This window comes from Cajanus cajan, chromosome 10, assembly GCF_000230855.2.
Source record: "Cajanus cajan strain Asha chromosome 10, NIPB_CcT2T_4, whole genome shotgun sequence".
NCBI classification, from domain to species: domain Eukaryota; kingdom Viridiplantae; phylum Streptophyta; class Magnoliopsida; order Fabales; family Fabaceae; genus Cajanus; species Cajanus cajan.
Genome location: NC_138526.1, coordinates 51,468,413 through 51,490,016, shown reverse-complemented (window position 1 = coordinate 51,490,016; position 21,604 = coordinate 51,468,413). Strand labels below are relative to the sequence as shown.

Here is a 21,604-nt window from a genome sequence, read left to right as displayed (position 1 = left end):
CTTCCAAATCTTTGTTCTCCCCTTGTTCTTCCTTCTTCCAGTGCTCCGTAATCTGTTTTTCCCTTTAATTTCGTGATACCTGGTTTCTCCTCTTTTCCCCTTTTATATGGGCTTCAAAACAGGGCCAAAAAGTGACTTTTATTCCCACGGCTGCAGTTGTAGATCCACGGTTATAGCTGTGGAGAGTCCTTCAGGGTGAAGAAACCTCTGGCGCTGCAGCTGTAGCTCCACAGCCATGGCTGTGGAAACTCCTTCACGATTAAGCAACTCCCTGAGCTGTAGTTGTGAAACCACAGCTATGGCTGTGAGTCTCTGTGGCTTTTCCTTGATTTCTCAAGTCTCAACGCTCAAGCTTTGGACCTGCAGCTTTAGCTTCAAGTCTCTAGAACCAAAAATGAGCATTCCAGATTTCCACAGCTATAGCTGCAGAACCACAGCTATAGCTGCAAGTTTCTGGTCTTCAAAATTTCTCCCCAGATTTCCACAGCTATAACTCCAGAACCACAGCTATGGCTGTGGAAATCTATCTTCTCAATTTTTCTACAAAAAATGGAGAGAAAACATTAGGCTTTTACTACTACTCTACTACCCTTTTAGTATATTTTGATTCTTCTAATTTAGGGGCAAAATAACATATATAAATATCTACAAATACCAAAAAGAGTACCAAAAGTTGAGTGTAAATTACACATAAAAGACACTCAACAAAAACTAACGAGAGAAGTTTGAAACAATAATTGTAAAAGTAAAACTTGCTTGACGATTTTTTCTACAAAAGTAATAATGTTATATTTTTTCACTCTTCTTTTAGTTTCTTTTTTTAACTAAAAAGACTCAATACTTCTTAACACTAAAATATTGCTCAATATCAGGAAATCCAATAGTTGGGAAAAGAAAAGGTTATATACCATGACTTGCAGGTCTTTTTTGTGGTTTTAGGTGTTTTTTTATCATAGAAAAACAAGGAATTCCTTGGATGACCCCGTTACAAGCCAAAAAAAATATAATTGTCCTTAGTAATCATTGTATACTTGTTATGTAATTGGTTTGAAAGGACAAGATGAAGAGAAAAACTATATTAGATGATGTGTGATGCGTGAATTGAGATAAAGACTAATCTTTATGATTATACTTGAATAATGAATAAAGCAAGTGCATTGAAAATTCATAATTATGACTGTCATGATATATGGCTAATTCTTTTAAAATTTCTTTATACATTTTTTTAGTGTGAATATGATATAATTACCGTGGTGGATGATGTAATTATTTGGATAGTTAAGAAAAAAAGAAACTTAACTAATGAGATTTGTTCAACTTGAGTTTTTCTTAATCTATCTTATTTATATAATAGAGACTATGTTTGGTTTATGTTTATTAGAGGACAAACAAGATTCTAAGTTTAACCTGTTTTGATAATTGTCAAATATCTCAATATCTTTTATTTGATATAGATAATTATCTAACATATTTTATGCTTTAGAATCCTCTTTTCTGTCAAAAATTAAATTTTAATTTTGTTCAATTAATTAGTAGAGTTCTTCATAGAGGTCTTTCTTGTCAGACGATGCTTTGGATGTTTGCCTTTTTTGGTATGATTGTTGTTGAGATTTTTCCGTTGAAATTATCTTTTGTTCTTGTTATAATTCATTTTAACTTTAACAATGGACTCAAACACGGCAAGTATACCGGCCGTACAAGTAGTAAATTTAAATCGTATCCACAGGAACTAATTAGGTAAAACAAGCATTTAATGACTATTTGTGAAATTTTTAACGTAAATAATATTTTTTTAAAAAAAAATATTATTTACGTAAAAAATTCACTATTTGTGACTAAAGGATAATTCTAATTTTTCATAGATTGTCATGCAATTGAAGTAAAGGTTATGACTTTTTTGGAATTTTAAAACTATAAAACTATTTGTGTGTGTGTGGAAGGGATAGAAATGATATTGTGATTTTGTAAGATTGTGGGGTCAGATATCACCGAACTTCACACTGATGAATCTTTGTTCTCTTGTTACATTCATTGCATAGTCAACCCATAAGTTTACTCAAACCTAATCCCTTAGAGCAAGAGCCTAGGTGCAGATAGTGAATATCAATTCCTTGAGTATCCAATATATACACCTGCATTACGGGTTAGGGTTTAAGACTATTAATGGGCCAAACTTCATTCCTAGATACATTTCCCACTAGGTATTTGTTTCAGAGTTAGTTTCAAAGGCTATTTTCCAATACCCAATAGATTCTATATCAAGCAAAGGAGAATTAATCCAAAGCAAACATTAAGGATAGAAATATAACACAAAAATGAATGAAACAACATATATATATATATATATATATATATATATATATCATTGATAACGTGGAGATTACATAAGAGTTAAGTTGGTTACATCTATAACCCCACAAAATAATGGGTAGAACCGTTCAAAACAATGAGGGTAAAACAAAAAATAGAGATGGAAGAACCGAAGGAAAGACCCACACACGAACGGTCCCGAGAACCGGGAATCCCTTCCACAGCTCCTAAAAGCCTAATGTTTTCTCTCCATTTTTTGTAGAAAAATTGAGAAGATAGATTTCCACAGCCATAGCTGTGGTTCTGGAGTTATAGCTGTGGAAATCTGGGGAGAAATTTTGAAGACCAGAAACTTGCAGCTATAGCTGTGGTTCTGCAGCTATAGCTGTGGAAATCTGGAATGCTCATTTTTGGTTCTAGAGACTTGAAGCTAAAGCTGCAGGTCCAAAGCTTGAGCGTTGAGACTTGAGAAATCAAGGAAAAGCCACAGAGACTCACAGCCATAGCTGTGGTTTCACAACTACAGCTCAGGGAGTTGCTTAATCGTGAAGGAGTTTCCACAGCCATGGCTGTGGAGCTACAGCTGCAGTGCCAGAGGTTTCTTCACCCTGAAGGACTCTCCACAGCTATAACCGTGGATCTACAACTGCAGCCGTGGGAATAAAAGTCACTTTTTGGCCCTGTTTTGAAGCCCATATAAAAGGGGAAAAGAGGAGAAACCAGGTATCACGAAATTAAAGGGAAAAACAGATTACGGAGCACTGGAAGAAGGAAGAACAAGGGGAGAACAAAGATTTGGAAGCTGAATCCTTTGGGAACGAAGATCAACTCCATTTCTTCATCCTTTACTTTGTAATTTCTTCTTTTACCTCTTAGATCTTGTAATGGCCATGTGTGGCTAAACTCCTTGAGGATTGGTTGGATGTAACTACTAACTCTTCTTTTTCTTAAATATATGCATTTTGATCTCATTATTTGTGCATTGATTCTTCTCTTAATGCTTATATCGGCTTGATCACCCGTTGTATGATTTTTGATTTTTGAATTCAGTTGGAAAACGTTTTTGAAAACCCGAACTGAATCTTGCACCTAATCATTTCTTGTTCTAGGAATAGACTTGATTTGGTTAGTCACATTATTCAAGTTATTGTTCTTAATGCGAAGTGTTAAACTCAAAACATAGAGGAATCATGTTTTGAGCTTAATGACTTTAGGATTCAACCTTGAGGAATCTTGTTGGATTATTTAATGAACGTGGAAATAATGGAATTAGAATCGCATTTATTTTAAGAAGATATACGAGTTAGCAAGTGCTTCTGAACCAATCCTTGTCTCTTAACCATTGTCTTTACTACTTTTATTTTATTGTGTTGTTTTACTCCATCTTTACCCATTTGCAATTTTAACATCATTCTCATTTAAATCATCAGAGCAAGAATTACTAAACACTCAAATCTCTGAGGACGATATTTGAATACTACTTCGAAACTTGGTTCACTTGCCAAGTGGTGGGTTTGCGAAAATCTTCATCAGTTTTGTAACTTCTTACTAATAGAGACTAAGTATTTATAAACTTGTGTTCATCCTCTTGTTTTGACGTAAAATTTTGATTATATCCCAACAATATAAATAAGTATTAAATAAAAATGAATTATCTCTTATTTTCTTTTTTATAATTTTAGATCAAGAGAGTAACCATGTATTGAAGTACATGCTTCTTAAAGCTTCATTGGATTAACTTGTGTGATGCACATCCTTGTGACTAGCTACAAGATAAGGATAAAAAAGATCTATTGAAATTCATCATACATTCATAAATAACAACCTAGAAATTAACTTGTGTTGCATAAATGATAGATACAAATAGTACAAGAATAAAAAGAAAAGAAAACAAAAAGTTGAAAATATATATATATATAAAAAAATCTTTCAGTTTGGATAAACATTCCAATTTATCTCTTTTGGAAGTTAAAGGTCTTGATTGCAACAGCGAAAATAAATGCAAAGAGAACTGCGATGCCAGCAACGACAACAGCACAAACTCCAATGAAGTCATGTTTGATACCAAAGTAGTCTTCTATGAAATACTTCACAAGCTTTTCACCTTCAGAGGACATTGGGTCCATTAAATCTCCAAACTGAGATGCAACCAATCCATATAGGGTCCAAGCCACTGGACATGCCCAATAGTACCATCTCCACCAAATGGGGATTTTCTGTTCAAAATGGAAAAGAATAATAATCATAAATATGCATTAAAATTTAAAACAATGACCCTTCTCAACAATGTATTCAAAGGATGGCAACAACTTACAGGTCTTGTGACAACAAATCCTGAGAAGAGATTCCAAATAGCATAAAATGCAGCAGCCACAATCGAAGCAACATGGTGGTTTGGTGTCACTGCCACAGCCATCATGCCATAGAAGGTGAAGTACAACAATGTGAAGTACATGAAAAATAGATACCAAAAGAATTTCTCTACGGTCCATTCAAATCCGATCATGGCATAAACTATTAGACCATATGTCACGGCTTGAGCAAAAACATAGGGTAGCTCCACCAGAATCTGTGACAAAAAGTAGGGAATTTAATATCATGACCAATGTATGCAAACTAAAGTACTAATAATGTCTAAAATAAATAATAGTGTTAGTTACCTGTGCAAATGCATAGGGTAAGGCAGAATACATTCCGGCAGCTTTTTCTCTATAAAAGACAGTTCTTTCAACTGCTACCACAGGCTGTACAGAGGAAGAATTTTGTACTCCAAGAAAGAGAACAGCAGTATACATTGAACCTAGAGCATTCAACAGGTCTTGTCTACTTGAACTGTAAAATCACAAGAAGAAATTAGAACTTGAGTGGAATTTGGAAGATGCGAGTAATAAAAATTTACTTAAATTTTACTATTTTTTTACTTACTGTTTGCCTCCGAGGTCCCAAAACATTGTCCCAAACATCAGGGCTATGAAAGTAGTGAAGAAAAACCTCACAGCAGTGTATGGAGGATTACGCCAATATGACCAACGTTGCTTCCATAAGCAAGCTTGGCATTGAACTAAGAATGACTGAGAGAATTGAGTAGGGAAATAAAGATCCTTTGAACCAGGAGCAGGCTGACCCAGTTCTTGTATGAGCTGCTTGTTTCTCCTGAAAAGCCATGAATAACTCATTTAAGCATTTTGAAAACAAAGATGACAATAACTGGTATGGTAAACAAATTCATATCCATACGCATTGGCCTACCTATATAGATCAGAATTCTTGTACAAGTCAGTAAAATCGACACCCAAACTAAGTTCTTGTGCTGTAGTCGTAACTTCCAACATCCAAGTAGCCGGGTTATATCCGTCTTTGATTTTGCTCACCCCTTCAATGCTCTGGACAGTGGAAATTAATGGAAAATTTTAGCATCTATTGTCAAGAATTATAGTTGTTCACTTAATACTATTGAATTAATGAATTTAACTATGATCTTACCTCAAAATACTTGATCAAATGACTAGAATGACGACCCAGTGGCCCAACATATATTTCTTGTCCTCCACGCTTCATTAGGAATAACTGGAATCACACATCAAATATCATATTAGATTAAAGTCTAATGGAGAAAGAAACTAAACAATAAGACAGCTTCATTTATCATTATCATCACTCACCTCATCAAAGGCTTCAAATATGTCAATGCTAGGCTGATGGATTGTGCAGACAACAGTTCTTCCGGTGTCCACGGTGTTCCTGACTGTTCTCATAACAATTGCAGCAGCTCTTGCATCTAACCCAGAAGTAGGCTCATCCATGAAAATGATGGACGGGTTAGCCACTAATTCAACTGCAATAGTCAGCCTCTTGCGTTGTTCAGTTGAGAGACCACTCACACCAGGCAATCCAACCAGCGAGTTCCTTAATGGGTTCAGCTCCACCAGTTCCATGACTTCCTCAATGAACATCTGCAAGCATTTTTCAAATGGAAAAAGTTTGAACAATCAGCCTCTAAGCAGAGAAAGATAGTTATCTAAATGACTAATTAAATCATTTTCACTGATTCTACCAACTAACCTTTCTGGTTTTGGAATCAACACTTGAAGGTAAACGAAGCCATGCTGAGTAGAGCAAGGATTCATAAACTGTAACATGAGGTGAGTGGATATCATTTTGCTCACAGTAGCCAGAGATACGAGCAAATGTTTCTTGCTTCTTAGGGTACCCAGAAATTTTGATGCTTCCTTCAATATATCCACCAGTTTTCCTACCAGCCAGAACATCCATCAAAGTAGTCTTACCAGCTCCACTTACACCCATCAAAGCTGTGAGAACACCAGGCCTGAATGCACCACTAACACCCTTCAAAAGCACCAACTTGTCCTCTTGTACACCCTGTTCCTTCATTTCCTGCCAGTTGAAATTAAAAGAGTTAGAAATCCAAAATGTTTCTGGCTGAAATAGAGTTGAAATAGAAATCAAATAGCTAAAATTTAACTTCGAATGTGATTTACCTGTGGCATGTCAACAGAGTATACAATTTCATCAAAGGTGATAGAATGTGGTTCAAAAGGAAGAACCATTCCTTTTTTCTTTCCATGGCTAGACTCCGCAATAGAATCAGCTTTTCCCGAACTTTCTGCAAGACATTTGAAAAAATGGTCAATGACTTGAGGTATAGTATGAATTGCTAGTCAATGAGTAAGCTAGCCATTGAGTGTTCACGTGTGATACATAAGCAACACAACTAACCTATGCGTGGTAACTCGATTCCTTCATTAGGTGTATTTGCTTCCGGTTCTTCTTCGATTATTGATGCTTGTGGCTTATCAAATGCTGCACATTCAGATGCATTCTTATTAATAAAACCATGCATTGCATTTCTTAAGTAATTTTAAACGATAAGAAATTTACTCACGGTCAAGGAATTCAAGAGCAAGACCAAACATCAGGTTGAAAAGAAACAAAAATCCGATCAGTGCTCCGAAGCCTAACCAATACCAATATGAATCCGTGAAGAACGAACGAGACTTCAGAAAATCAACTCCTAAATTGTCGGTAGCCTGTAATTGGAAAGCAAAAAATTAGAATCCCACTTTTCTTAACCAAAAAGTATTCAAATTCTAAAGTTGCAAGTTCAAGAAAATTACATTGTGCCAACTGTTTCCGAGAAATTCATTGACCATCAGAGCATTCTGCCCATACATCAAAGGTGAAATCCAGAAACCCCAAATCCACCAGCTTTTGATATCCTCTGTTCGTTGGCAATGGAAAATAGAAGCATTAGCTTAGTTTTGTTCATTATGATAGAAATGCAACAAAATTTTTGGGTCACATGAGTGTGTAATTGGACTTACTTTTTGACAAAATGAAGCCACCTAATGCAAGAAGAGTGAGAACTGCAAAGGATCCAAATGTGTTGGCGACAATCATATTTCTACCAAGTGCTGCAATAGCTCGGAATAATCCAGAAGCCATCTGGCTGATAATTAATAGCACAAGGTACTGCTTGAAGAGTCTGCACAAAATTTAAGAACTCACGTCATAAGTAACAAGCAAACTAGTAAAAGCAACAGCATTCACATGCTTCTAACTGATAAAAGTAGTTTTTGTACCTCCCAACATTTGGATCAAATCCAATAACATAGTAGGTGAGGAATACCCAAACAGCAACTTCCACTACTGTAATGGGAATCTTGAGAATCCATGAAGGAATAGCATATGCCCAAGAGGGATAAAAAAGAAGGTCCCGTTGCTTGTAGAAAACAGGAAGCTTAGCAATTGTCATGGAAATCTCAGCCATTCCATTAAACATGACCGTGACTAATGTGAAAAATAGAGCACCAGCATAAACACCCGCACCATCCTGATCATCATGATGCATCTCCGTTCGGAAAAACAGTGTCAATGCAATTAACGCCATGATAAAAAGCTGAAAAGCATCAAGAGCAAAATGATAAGTGTGCAAAATAATCTATAAATGAAATATAGTGTATAATTTGAATTGGTATAAATCAAAGTAGAAATCCAAAACCAACCTGACACAGCTTGAAGATGTAAACAAATGAATTCCTTTTCATAAGCAAATACTCCCTTGAGAAGTTGGCCTTTAACAGCTCCTTCTTGTTGATACCATACTTCTCGGTGGTTAATGCAGCAGGGTGGCTTTTAGTCTTGTCAAATGGAACTGTAAGCTCCTCTGCAAGTTTCCTACCAATATGGAATGATTGGAAAGCCTCAGCAAATTGAGTAACAGTGACAAATCTGTATGGTTGATCTCTGCGCACCCAGTACTGTGCTTGATCTTTCTTGGAAGTCACTTCTTGAAGAAAGTCAGCAACACCTTTCCTGTCAGGACATCTGAATCCCATAGTTTCAAAGAAGTCGAGAACATATTCACGAGGACCATGGTAAACAACTTGGCCATCAGAGATCAAGATAATGTCATCGAAAAGGTCATAGGTTTCGGGTGCTGGCTGGAGCAAAGATATAACAGCAGTTCCATTTAGAATGTGAACATATTGCCTGAGAGAGCTCACAATCTGGAATGTTGTGGAACTGTCCAACCCTGTGGAGATTTCATCCATGAATAAGGCATTTGCTGGTCCAACCAACATCTCTCCGGTAGTCACACGCTTCCTTTGTCCTCCAGATATCCCACGCAACATTTCATCCCCCACCATAGTATCAGCACATATATCCAACCCCAAAATCTGCAAAGTTATACAGTAACTAATTCAATACCTTGGCTTTGGTAGCAAACTTTAATTAACGCATGTCAGTACACAATCGAACTGAACCTTGTTTAAAGCATTACCTTCATTGTATAATCTGTTACGATGCTTGACTCCTGGCCTGCTGTTGCTGTTGCCTGTTATATCAAAAGATAATCAGATGCAAAGATAGTATATAGATTTTTGATTTTCTTATTTTACCGAAATAAAGATTTAGAAGAGCTTATTCTTCTCACCTTCATGTAGACATCAAGATCGGGGTCAGGCTTGATATTAGCTGCTTTCTCTCTTCTAGACAACTCAGATAGCATGTCTGTGAATACAAAATTCATGCTTATTATGTTACATAAATCTTAAATAAGATTTGAAAAGGTTGGCAAGATGGTAAAGATGGACTAACCATAACGTGATCCAACCCCTTGGCACCTTGCTGAGAAAGCCAATGTTTCTCTCACAGTCATTTCTCCAATATGGACATCATGCTGGCTGATATACGCAGCAGTTCTCTGAGGAACAAACTCGTTCATTCCATGTCCATTGTAAGTCACTCTTCCAGATACCTTAAGACTTTTGTCAAGCTTCCCTGACAAGGCCAAAAGAAGTGTGGTCTTTCCTGAACTTGGAGGACCTAAGAGCAGTGTCATCCTGCGAGGTTTAATAATACCGCTAACATCTTTAAGAATAGTCACGTGTTTCTTTTTGCTTGGGATAATATGGAGTAAATTGAGAAATCCCTGGAAGACGAAATAGAGAAAGACCCTGATGAGACTAATTGCAAAAGCAAAAGATATGAATCATATAAAATGAAGCAGAAGCAGCCCATCCGTAGTCCGTACCTCAATGACATTAGTAGCAGAGTTGATGAAAGAGGGCAAAGCTCTGCTTCCCACAAAAGCTTCTGCTTCGATATTAAGGTGCTCATATCGAACTTCAATTGTTGGAACATCTAGCCCCACTCTATAAGAAACATAGAAAGAGAAGAAGATGAGTCTCGGAAGAACTGTATTAGTTATGAATCGATGAAGAAGTTGTATATACCTATCAAGACGCTCCTTAAGCTTCAACAAGAACTTTTCATTGTCCTCTTCAGCTACTTTGACCAACCTCTCAAGAAGTTTCTGTTTCTCTTGGTAGTCAAGATCAGTGACATCGATCTCATTGGCGACTCCATGAGATGCAGTTAACAAGCCTTTCCTGAGACGGTTGTAGGTAGGGAGTTTCTCAAGTGCAGCCCATTTGAGAGCTTCTTCATCATCCTCTTCCCGAGAAGACTTTGAGAATACCTCAACGCCACTGTTTCTCCAAAGTGTCGAACTTCTTGCTCGTAAACTGTTACTCGCTCTGTATATATCACTTCCCTCCATTAATTCTTTTTCTTTCTGTTACCTGATAGCCACCTTCTTTCTTCTTCTTCTTCTTCTTTGTCTTATATATATATATATATGTATGTAATTGTAACCAACCAAACCCCCCACAAACAAGACACTTCTCTGTCTCTGTCTCTCTCTCTCTCTCTTTCTTTCTGTGTGCAAATGAATGAATCAAAAAATGAAGGTCTATTCCACTCGAGTTTCTCTGTGCTAATCAGTACTACGAAATGGAAAAACATGTCTCTATTTATACCTTTGAATCTTTTATGTCTATTACCGGCGGCTTTTCCATGGTCAAACGCATCTTTCTATTTTTCTTTAATACTTAACAACTATCATAATTCTTAAATAAATAAAACCTGCAATCAGCTGTTCAATTTAGAAACTACTATTAAATATATTTTTATTAATTATTAAACAACACAACACGCGCCGAAACTATTTTATTCTATCTTTTAATAATATCATATCAATTATTTATTTAATAAAATAAAATAATTTAAAATATGAATGATTAATATGCTTTCTATTCTTTATATATCAATTTATAAATATCATATTTTATAATATATATTAAATTATTATTTCTGTCCCGCATATAAATTCTGTATCATATACATATATTTTATAAGAGTTAAAATAAGACGGCTAAGCCCACGTGTTCGTGGCGGAAGAACGGTTAGGATATAATAGTAGGTCATATTAATCCTAATTCAGCAAAAATAATTGAGAAGGAACAATAAATGCAAAAGCCATTCGAATTTTGGAAGGTTATGATATCTTAAAAAATATATATATAAAAAAAGGTCTAGTCAAGACTTTCGAGCTTGACCGATACAGCTGTAAATTAAACCATTCTACACGAGGAAAATAATTGTATTTTTTTATGTTCAATTGGAAGACGCTAGACAAGAGATGATACCCTTTGAAAATCAAATAAAATATTTTTTACCAGGAACTACAAAAAATAGAAATAAAAAAAAAAATCATTTTGATGGAAAGTCACACAATAGTAAAAATCAACTAATAAATTATATCATCAGCAGGAACGTAAGTCAGAGTTTCCATTTTTAATTTTAGTTTAAAGTAAATAAATGGCTCATTTTGAATTTCACGTGTATTGGTTTTGACCTTCGTTTCCGAAACATTGGGTATTAGAACGATCAAAGCCTTGCTTGACATGGTGACTTCTAGATTGAGAAAAATATACTATATGACGTCGGTTAGCCACGATTGATCAGTTCTTGTCGGCGTTGAAAGGATTCAACTTCTAGATATATAGATACTACTCAACTGCAAAAATGTTACAATAAATTTTAACATGGAATCAGCATGACATAGCAAAATATATGATGTACCCGCGAGACATTTAAATTTGTTGTTAGATATATTTGTAAAAAAGATAGACGGATAAGATTTTGACTTAATATTTGTTCATATTTTGGTTAGAAGTTTGCACCTTAGTCCTCATATAAAAGGAGCATTAGGATTCATTTCTGAAGTTCACATGCTGTTAATCACCTAATTAACAACCATTCCCTCTTCTAATCTGGATAAATCATGTACCATTTGTGCCACTTCCAATGAGTCTAGAAATAAAAATTGGTTTCAGGATTCAGGAGCAACAGATCATATCAACTACACTAACAGAGTTTCAATCCTTCGAAAATCGAAGGAATTCTAGTTAAATTGTGTGATTGTTCTAGAATTCTTTCAAAATTTGTTGGAACAATTTTTTCTTAGAACAGTTTTGATTGCTTGATGTTGTGTATATTCCCGAATTCAATTTCAATTTTATTTTAATGTCAAAGCTAATTCATTCTTAGTGTTGTGAACTTAATTTCTCAAACTCTTTCCTGTCATATACAGGATCCCAGCACCTCGAGGATGATGGGTGCAGCTGATCTAAGGTCTAAGGGGAGGTTTATATGTTCAATTTGTTGAAACAGTTTGTTATGTCCCATTATAACCTAATGTTTCTGTGAATGATTTTCGTTCCAATAGACCAAATGAAAAGACACGTTTGATTTGGTCGAGTTTCTTGTAGTAATAAGAAAAGTCAACTTTGCAAAAGTTGTATCCCTTTGTTGATAATAAAAAGTCTTTGTCTCCTTGTGTTGTTTGTCATTATTCTAAGCAAAGAAAATTACTTTTTCCTAATAGTAATACAAATTTTGTTATCTGTTCATGGGCCCTATTTCTCAGAAATTTTGGATTATTATCTTCTCATATTTTCATTACCACTAATAATATTTATAAAATCAAATTTAAAATAATTATTTATTTTTTATGTAAGACTTAATTTATAGTATTTGATATATTAATTAATTTTTATTAAAATATCTTTAATTAAAATACATTTTCTTAATTTGATGAATACATTAATTATATGTTTATTAAAGGACATGTATTTTAATTAGTTAGAAAAATATGTCATATTAATTATGAAAATGAAGTAGTATAAAACATGTATTTTAATTAGTTAAAAAATATGTGTGTTAACTTTAATTACAAGAAAAAGTAGTAAAACAATAATTTAAAAAAATATATAAAAATAAGATAAATTTATTATTATCAATTAGATTTATTTTTCTTAATCTTTATATAAAGTTTCCTTACCACTATTTTTTTTAACTTGAATCAAAAGAAAATTTTAAAGTATGTGGGTAATTCAACTAGTCTCATTTGTGTTTCTCAAAGTTACAAGATTTTGCACTCGCAAAGCCTGTGTTAATATGGATTTGACTAAATAAGAATAACAAATTAAGAACAACGGATGATGTAATGGTCAATAGAGGCTCACCAAAGAAATCTCATGTTTGGCATCAAAAGATCTCTTTAGTAGATATGTCCACTAAAACATGATTTTAATAGTCATAATAAATATTAAGATAGCATCCTATGTAAGAAAAACATGTCAAACCAATCACACTTTATACAAATTTAGAACACTAATTTAAATTACATATTTACTAGAAGACATGATTAGGTGTACTTCTAAGAATTTTTTATGTGTTGTTAAAGTCCTTACAACTAAGAAATCAAGTATTCCTTTGCTTAATCACAAGCTCTAATATTATAGGAATTTCAATGGGATGAATCCCAAAGAGCAATTATTTATTATCATGATGACAAAGGGACCCTAGTCACGCTATTTAATTAACTTTAAGAATCTCCTATTACAGGTCTTGATGTTAAACTTACACTATTTTTCACATATCAGAATTAGGTGCTCAAAGCCGGTTATATTTGATTACATTATTAGTGTGAGCTTGAGTATATTAGATGAATCGTAATATTATTTCATTTTTGACAAAACAAAATTCACAATTGATTATAGCCCTCAATCATTTATAGAAAATCTCAATAGCCTAAACTATTGGTGTCAACACATGATGACGGTGACTTAGATGCTTATTAATTTAGTGTCATTTATTTATGTATTATCCGTACTGCGAAGCCGAGCTCCGAGCTCGGCACCACAACGCAGGCCGACCTCGGACGCGCACCGCGTGGCATCAACTCGGCATTTAAGTGAATCACAACTGATTCCCGAGGATCTCGCCCCGGACGAGGTCCGTTAGCTAATCATGCTATATCTTATCTCAGGCCCAAGGCCCAAGGCAACCCTAAATCACACCAAGGTACGTGCATTACTTATACGAGACACATACTCATACAAACCCTAACTTTAGCATCGGAGTCTCTTTTGCAGGTACCACCCCTATCTTGGAGCTCCAGCGTACCAGTGAAGGAGGCTCACCGATCTTACCTAGCGGATCAGCTCTACAGTAGATTTCTGGTAAGAACATTTGGCGCCCACCGTGGGGCCGATCAAGACAGCTCTTATCGGCCACGCTTATGGTTTTCACCAGAAGCCATAGTAGACGCACAACAGACGACGCAAACCACTCAACCACCATGGATAACAAAGCAGCGTTGAGGAGACTAATCGATCAGGTCTAACAGATGCGGCAGCAACATGCCGCCGACCTACAAAACATGCGTGCCAAGCACGACACTGACCTAGCGGCAATGCGTACCGCTAATGAAGCCGACCTGGCGGCGCTACGCGCCGAGAACGAGCGAATCCGCGCTCAACTCCCTCGACACCACTCTGATCATCCTCCTCATACGAGCAACCATAATGGAGAGAAGGAGCACTCAGTCTCCCAATCCCAGACTGCAACTAGGGTCCCAACCCCCAGACCTGCTTCACATCGGTCTCATGCACCGACGCACAAGCCGACCCATGAAGTCAGCAAGGCTCCTACTCATGCCGCAGGGGATCAGGCAACCTTCCGCCGCCACCCTTTTGTGGATGGCATTATGGAGACACCACTCCCTCATGGGTGGAAGCCTCTCCACCTCGACCGCTACGATGGCACGACGGACCTAGACGAACACATCGACCTGTACACAACACAGGTAAATCTCTACACCAACAACGATGTTATCTTGTGTAGGGTGTTTCCGACCTCACTTAAGGGGGTCGCACTCAACTGGTACACCCAACTGCCTCCCGAATCCATCGACAGCTTCGGCACCCTAGTCCGGAGGTTCACTGCGCAATATGCGACGAGCCGACCTCACCATGTCACTTCAGCCGCCCTGGCCAGTCTCAGGAAAAACGACAATGAACCGCTCCGGACATTCATGGAACGGTTCGCTGCCACCTCGATCAAGATCAGGAGCCTGAATCCCGAGGTCGCCCTACATGCCATGCTCATGGCACTCAAGCCCGGGCCATTCGTCGACAGCTTGTGTCGTGAGTCTCCCCGCGACATGGACGAGCTCCGTGCCCGCGCTGCAGGTTACATTCAGATGGAGGAACACTCCGCCTTCCGTGACCAGGTTCGCGGAAAAGGACCAGCGAAGCCAGAGTAGGGGCACAATGATAAGGTCAAAGTCAACAATGACAGCCAATTCAAGAAGTCGGCTAGGGCAAACAGAGGGGGGAGGTATGACTTCTACACTCCCCTGAACGCACCTAGAGTCCACATCCTGGAAGAAGCCAGCAACAACAACCTACTCGCCCTTCCACCACCAGGTCACACTCCCAACAGCGCCAATAAGTCCAAGCACTGTCGGTACCACAGGAACCACGGTCACACCACGGATGAGTGTCGCATGCTTCGGGACCGTATCAAAGAGCTCGTCCAGGCAGGTCACCTCGACCAATACATCCAGCGACAGCAGGGTCACCGAGGAGGCTATGGCGGTCGGGGGCGTGGCAGAGGTCGAGGTTCGGGAGCTCGCACGGACCAACCCTCTGGCTCCCAACAAAATGCCGGCGGCGCAGTGCAGGCCGAGATAAGCCAGGAGACAGGGACAGCCCCCTTACAGGGAGTGATTAACACAATCGCAGGTGGTTTCGCTGGGGGCGGCGCCAGCAGCTCGTCCCGAAAGAGGCACCTACAGAATGTCAACTGCATCCACTCTACCAAAAATTAGGTCAAACAAGCTAGTCTAGGAAGTTTCAACATACAAAGGACTACACATGACTTTCTAAGACAAAACAAGAGATTCAAAAACAAAATCTATGCTCAATGAATGTTGTCCAATCACGGACACATTTTATACAATGGAGAGACTCAATCAAAATACAAAAACGCACAAGCAAGGAACCTAGGCGCACCAAAACAAATTGATTCAAGAATTAGGAACAAGCAAAAATATGAATAAATTATTTTTCATGTGACAAATAGGATCCATCAAGATATGAACAAATTTAGATCCATACAGCAAACACACATTAAGACATAGAAAAGGAAGATTAGACAACACGGATTCAAGTAGAAAAAGTTTGGAAACAAAACCTCAAGAGCACTAGGCTCTAGATACCAAAAATGATGGAATTAGTTGAAGGAGATTGTTGTTCCTTCAATGATTCCATGCTAAGGACTGAAATGCCTTGAGGTTGACACCTTGAGGATTCTGAAATCTCCTTTGAAGAAGCTTCAATGGAGTAGAAGTCCTTGAAGGAGGTTCGGTTCTCCTTAGCTTGTTGTAGAAGCTTAAGGAACCAAGTCAAAAGTAGAAGAACTTTGAGAGAAAACCTTAAAGTGTAGGTTCTCTCGGTTTTGAGACTCTTGAGTGGGAGAGAAAAATCAGATTTTTATTCTCCAAATGTTCAAAAGTGAGTACAAGAGAGGTAATTACAAATATATAGGGTAGAGGTAGCTTCTAGGAGAAGCTAACCTTAACCATGGTTCACTAGGAACCATGGTAAGGTAAGCTTAACTTCCCACGGTTTAGCAAACTTGTAGGAGAAGCTAACCTTGACCATGGTTCACTTAAGAATCATGGTAAGGTAAGCTTACCCTACTAAGGTTTAGAAGCTTACAAGGCAAATACAAAGGCAAGTAAAGTGCCTCTCAAATACAAAGGCAAAAATAACCTATACAAAAGAACTACTATATGTACAAACATAAGAAAAAGGTCTTTAAGATCATCCCATTCCTCTTGGTTCTTTTAGTATATCACCTCTTGGATTCCTTGGCCTTGGCCATAGTCTATCATCCCCTCCCTCTTGAAAAGGATTTGACCTCAAATCTCGAGGGTCCTCATGATTATTGGCCATACCTACAAATATATAATAAAATTCATCAGAGGTGATATTTTAAACAAATAAATGTGAAAGGAAGATCTTAAAAGGATTCCTTTCATGGAACCTAAAGAAATCTATGACACTAGACCTACTAATATAATGAATAGGATCCTCTCCTAAACATAGACTAGGTATATTTCTAAATCCTAAAAATGTGCTAAAGCTAAAACTATAGCACACTAAAGACTTAATCCTAAAAACTAAAATATCTTGCCTAAAGTACACTATGTGGTAAGCTAGACATTTCCTAGAAAATAAGGAAAATACTACTAAGAAATTTCCTAAACAATTTTGGATTATATATTTTTTGGATAGTTATGAAAAGAATTTGTCACAAGGAACCTTGAAGGTTCATATGTTATATCCAACAAATAATATATTCCATAAATTGGGTGCATTATTGACACAACTAAGGTAGGAAAACTATCTACCTTGGGCACCACCAAGGAAGTAGCATAAGAAGTAGAACTAAATGAAATCCACTTCTCCTTCACAAAATCTTGAAGTTGAGATTCTTTTTCTTTAAAAATAATGGATTTGTGAATCTCTTCTTCAAGACTAGTGGCAGCGTGAGGGTAAGAGTTAAGGTCTTTATGAATAAAGAGAATAGTTTTCATAGGTTCTTTAGTGATAAAGCAATTCTCTTTAAACATAATTCCCTTAGAGGATATTTCTTCCTCTTTACTCTTCCCTACCTTTTCTCTTTTTCTTTTGTTTTTCATTTGTGCTTGATCCTCAACCACTTTTTGAGGTGAGAGAGGATAAAGTACAAATTTCTTTTCCTTGTGAGTGAAGGTAATTTCATTAGTAAGACCATCATATACAGTTTTCTTTTCAAATTGTCATGGTCTTCCTAACAAAATATGACAAGCTTCCATTGGTACTATATCACATAAAGCTTGGTCCTCATACTTCCCAATGGAAAACTTGACCTTCACTTGTTGGTCAACTACTATGTCACCATCCTTATTAAGCCATTGCAAATGATAAGGTTGAGGATGTGGCATAGTAATTAGACTCAACTTTTTAACCAACCTAGTGCTACAACAGTTGTACCAAGAACCACTATCAACAATGAGAGAACAAGCATTATTTAAAACATTACATCTTGTATGAAAGATGTTCTCTCTTTGTGATAGGTTACCACTAGGTTGATTATGAAGGATTCTCCTAAGCATTAGGAGCTCTCCTTCATAAGGATAAATTGGCTCCACTTTGGACCTTTGAAGCTTTGTTTCAACCTCACTCTCACTAGAAGAGGAGGTAGTAGTAGTCTCTTCTTGACTACTATAAGTGTCATGCCCCCTTAAGATCATGACTTTCTTTGTAGGGCATTGAGAAGCAATGTGGCCTCTCCCTAAACACTTGAAACATTTAATATCACTAGTATTTGTGCTAGTGTGTGGAGTGATGAGATCTTTATCCTTATCTTTGTTTTTCTCTTTCCTCTTAGCCAATTCTTTGGAGGGTTCTGAAATAATTTTCTTTTCAAAAGGTTTTTCTTCCTCCATGTAGTCTTTCTTAAGAGATCTAGAGTGGGAGCTTTCTCTTTTAGAATATTTTCTCAATATTTGTTGTTCTACCCTTACACAAAGTTGGACCAAGTCATTTAGGTCCCTGTAGGGTAGTAGCTCCACTTGGTCTCTAATCTCTAAGTTAAGACCACTCATGAATCTGGCTACTGTAGTGGCTTCCTCTTCCCTTATACAAGCCCTCATCATGTAAAGCTCCATTTGTTGCCTGTACTGTTCTACAGACATATCTTTTTGTTGGACCCTTTGGAGCTTATTCATAAGCTCCCTGCCATAGTAAGAGGGAATGTGTCTCCTCCTCAATGCACTCCTAAGATCATTCCAATATTGGATAGGAGGATCATCGTGGAGACGTCTTTCTCTTTCCAAAGAGGTCCACCAATACATTGCATGCCCTTGAAAGCTAAGGGTTGCAAGAGGGACTTTTCTTTCTTCACTTACCCTATGGCAAGCAAAGAGTTGTTCTACCTTCATCTCCCAATCAAGGTAGGCCTCCACATCATCCTTCCCAAAAAATTGAGGGAGATCCACCTTGGATTCCCTAGGTTTAATAGTTCTTTTGGGGGAAGGTTGATAATGGTTACCCACATTAAGGCTTTCTTTAGGAGATGTGTATTGTGAATGTGAACTCCTACTCTTTTTTCTATGTTTTCTCATATTTTCTTTCAATTTTTCTTCTTCTTGTTTTAGAATTCTCAATTCTTCCTCAAGGTAAGCAAGTTGTCCTTCTCTTTCAATCTTTTCTTTTTCTCTTTGAATGGACTCTTGCTTTTTCCATAGCTTAAGTGATTTGAGCTCTTTAGTGATATATGAAAGACTTTTTGGAGAGCCATCACTTTCACTATTGGAGGAATTTTGAGACATTTTAATTCAAGAAGATTTTTCCACACAAAAATAGTTTTTATGAAAATAAGATTTTTGAAGTGCTTTAGACTTGGCACTTGGAGGTCTAAGAGTACAAATTGAACTTTGGAGGGAGGTGAGCTACATTCGAGCCACTTAATAACCAAGCCTCTTCAAGTAAAAATCTCTAAACCCCCTTGTACTTTTGCCTTGCACAAAACAATTTTTACAAAAATATTTTTCAAAGAAAAATAACAAGAAAGTGCCTAACGTGTACAATTAAGCAATGCAATCAAAACTTAAAGACTTGAAAACATAAATTGCTTGAAAACATAAATTGCATGAAAACATAAATTGCTTAAAATCTTAAAGACAAGAAAACATAAACTAAGCGATTAAGCAATTAAACCTAGGTGAGAGCTTGAAAGGCACCAAAGACCTTCAAGGACCCTCTCACAAGTACTAAACGAATTTAACTATGAGAACACTTAAGGAGAGATGGAGATACACCAAAGGCACTCCAAGACACTCCTTAATAAAGGCCTTGAACAAAAATTTAGAAAAAAAAAACAAAAATTACAAGAAAATTCAAATTCAAATTTTCTTCAAATGAAATGCAAATTCACACTCCAAATGAAATGTAAATTTACTTCCAAATGAAATTAGTGGCTGCACTTAATTTCAAAGAAAAACAACTTAGCCACTAATTAGAAACAAATTTTAGTCACGGATTTGTAAGGAAAAACTAGTTTTAGAAACCAAAATTTCCGTCACTAAAATTAGTTCTAAATTTTCACAAAAATTTTCACAAATGATTTAGCTCCTTCTTGCTCCAATCCAGCCACCAAGTTACAGCCTCACAAGGTGTTTCACTCCTCTTTTAGAAGCAACCTTGACTTTGGTCACTCCTAGGTGTTTTCAAGAGCCTTGCCACCAAGAGAGAACAAACTCCCTAAGCAACCACCAAAGCCTTCAAGTGGATTTCCTTTGCCTTGGCCTCCTACACCTTTTAAGAAGCACTCAACCACCTTCAAGACTAGAATATTAGTGTAAAACTGAAAAGGAACAATTTAGAAAAGCTACACCAATTGGTAGAAGAAAATGAGACAAGACTAGAAAGAATTCCACAAAAATGACAAGCAAAAAATTAAGGCAAATTTAGAAAGCTAGCACACAAAGGAAAAACCTATGAAAGACACTAGAATGGATTACAAAACAAAAGCTAAGATTAAAAACAAAAATAAGACTCAAATAATGTGGCTGGACCAACAAAATATGTAGGCAAACACACACCAAAACCGAGAGCTCTTGTTACTAAATTTTTTCACTCCTTTGGCTTTTTCTTTTGCTATTTTCTTTCTTTTTCTTTTGCAAAAATATTTTTCACTTGTTTTTCTTTTAATGTTCAGGAGTTTTAATGCCTTTTGAACACTTATATGTCTCGGTTTTAAGGTAGAAAAACTGCAGCAAAAATTTCACACAAAACAAGAGGTGTTCACATGCATTTTGTAACTAGTGCTTCACTATTTTGTATTGTTTTTAGGTTAAATTTTTAAGCACTCATTCTTTTGTTTTTCTTATGCATTTAGAACACTCACACCTCTGTTTTGTCTCTGTTTTAAGGCTGAAAAATTTGCACAAAGTTTCAGCCACACAACAAGACACAAAGAGACCTAATAGGAAAGTGTTTATGAACTTTTCTTGACAAAACTTTTAATAAGACATAATAGAAACTTAACTCTAGGAAATTTGCTAGAACTAATAGCAAATTAAGAACTCAAACATGTAAAATAAAAGCACATATAGTAAGGTACAGACTCAATAAGCAAAGACACAAAAATTTTGGACACAACAACACAAAACAAAAATTAGGTCAAACAAGCTAGTCTAGGAAGTTTCAACATACAAAGGACTACACATGACTTTCTAAGACAAAACAAGAGATTCAAAAACAAAATCTATGCTCAATGAATGTTGTCCAATCACGGACACATTTTATAGAATGGAGAGACTCAATCAAAATACAAAAACGCACAAGCAAGGAACATAGGCGCACCAAAACAAATTGATTCAAGAATTAGGAACAAGCAAAAATATGAATCAATTATTTTTCATATGACAAATAGGATCCATCAAGATATGAACAAATTTAGATCCATACAGCAAACACACATTAAGACATAGAAAAGGAAGATTAGACAACACGGATTCAAGTAGAAA

At 36.5% G+C, this 21,604-nt stretch overlaps 1 protein-coding gene across 1 annotated transcript; it reads right to left on the bottom strand.

The window, feature by feature from the left end:
- Window positions 1-4,084: 4,084 nt before the first annotated feature.
- Window positions 4,085-10,656, bottom strand: LOC109794908 (pleiotropic drug resistance protein 1-like). The gene is made up of 20 exons (XM_083065889.1): window positions 10,068-10,656; window positions 9,866-9,986; window positions 9,430-9,763; window positions 9,266-9,342; window positions 9,113-9,166; window positions 8,334-9,008; window positions 7,911-8,227; window positions 7,653-7,813; window positions 7,446-7,549; window positions 7,214-7,358; window positions 7,048-7,131; window positions 6,810-6,934; window positions 6,373-6,705; window positions 5,973-6,263; window positions 5,794-5,877; window positions 5,560-5,693; window positions 5,236-5,463; window positions 4,971-5,142; window positions 4,625-4,879; window positions 4,085-4,526 (listed from the first exon to the last, which is right to left on the bottom strand). The coding sequence occupies exons 1-20, from the start codon at window positions 10,391-10,393 to the stop codon at window positions 4,263-4,265; spliced, it is 4,284 nt and encodes a 1,427-aa protein (XP_082922015.1). The 5' UTR covers window positions 10,394-10,656; the 3' UTR covers window positions 4,085-4,262.
- Window positions 10,657-21,604: the final 10,948 nt, after the last annotated feature.

Coding starts and splice junctions, on each gene's coding strand:
- LOC109794908 (XM_083065889.1), bottom strand. CDS start 10,393: ATGGAGGGAAGTGATATATACAGAGCGAGTAACAGTTTACGAGCAAGA. Junction 9,009..9,112: donor TAACAGATTATACAATGAAG/GTAATGCTTTAA, acceptor ATAACTTTGCAG/ATTTTGGGGTTGGATATATG. Junction 5,143..5,235: donor TGGGACCTCGGAGGCAAACA/GTAAGTAAAAAA, acceptor GTGATTTTACAG/TTCAAGTAGACAAGACCTGT.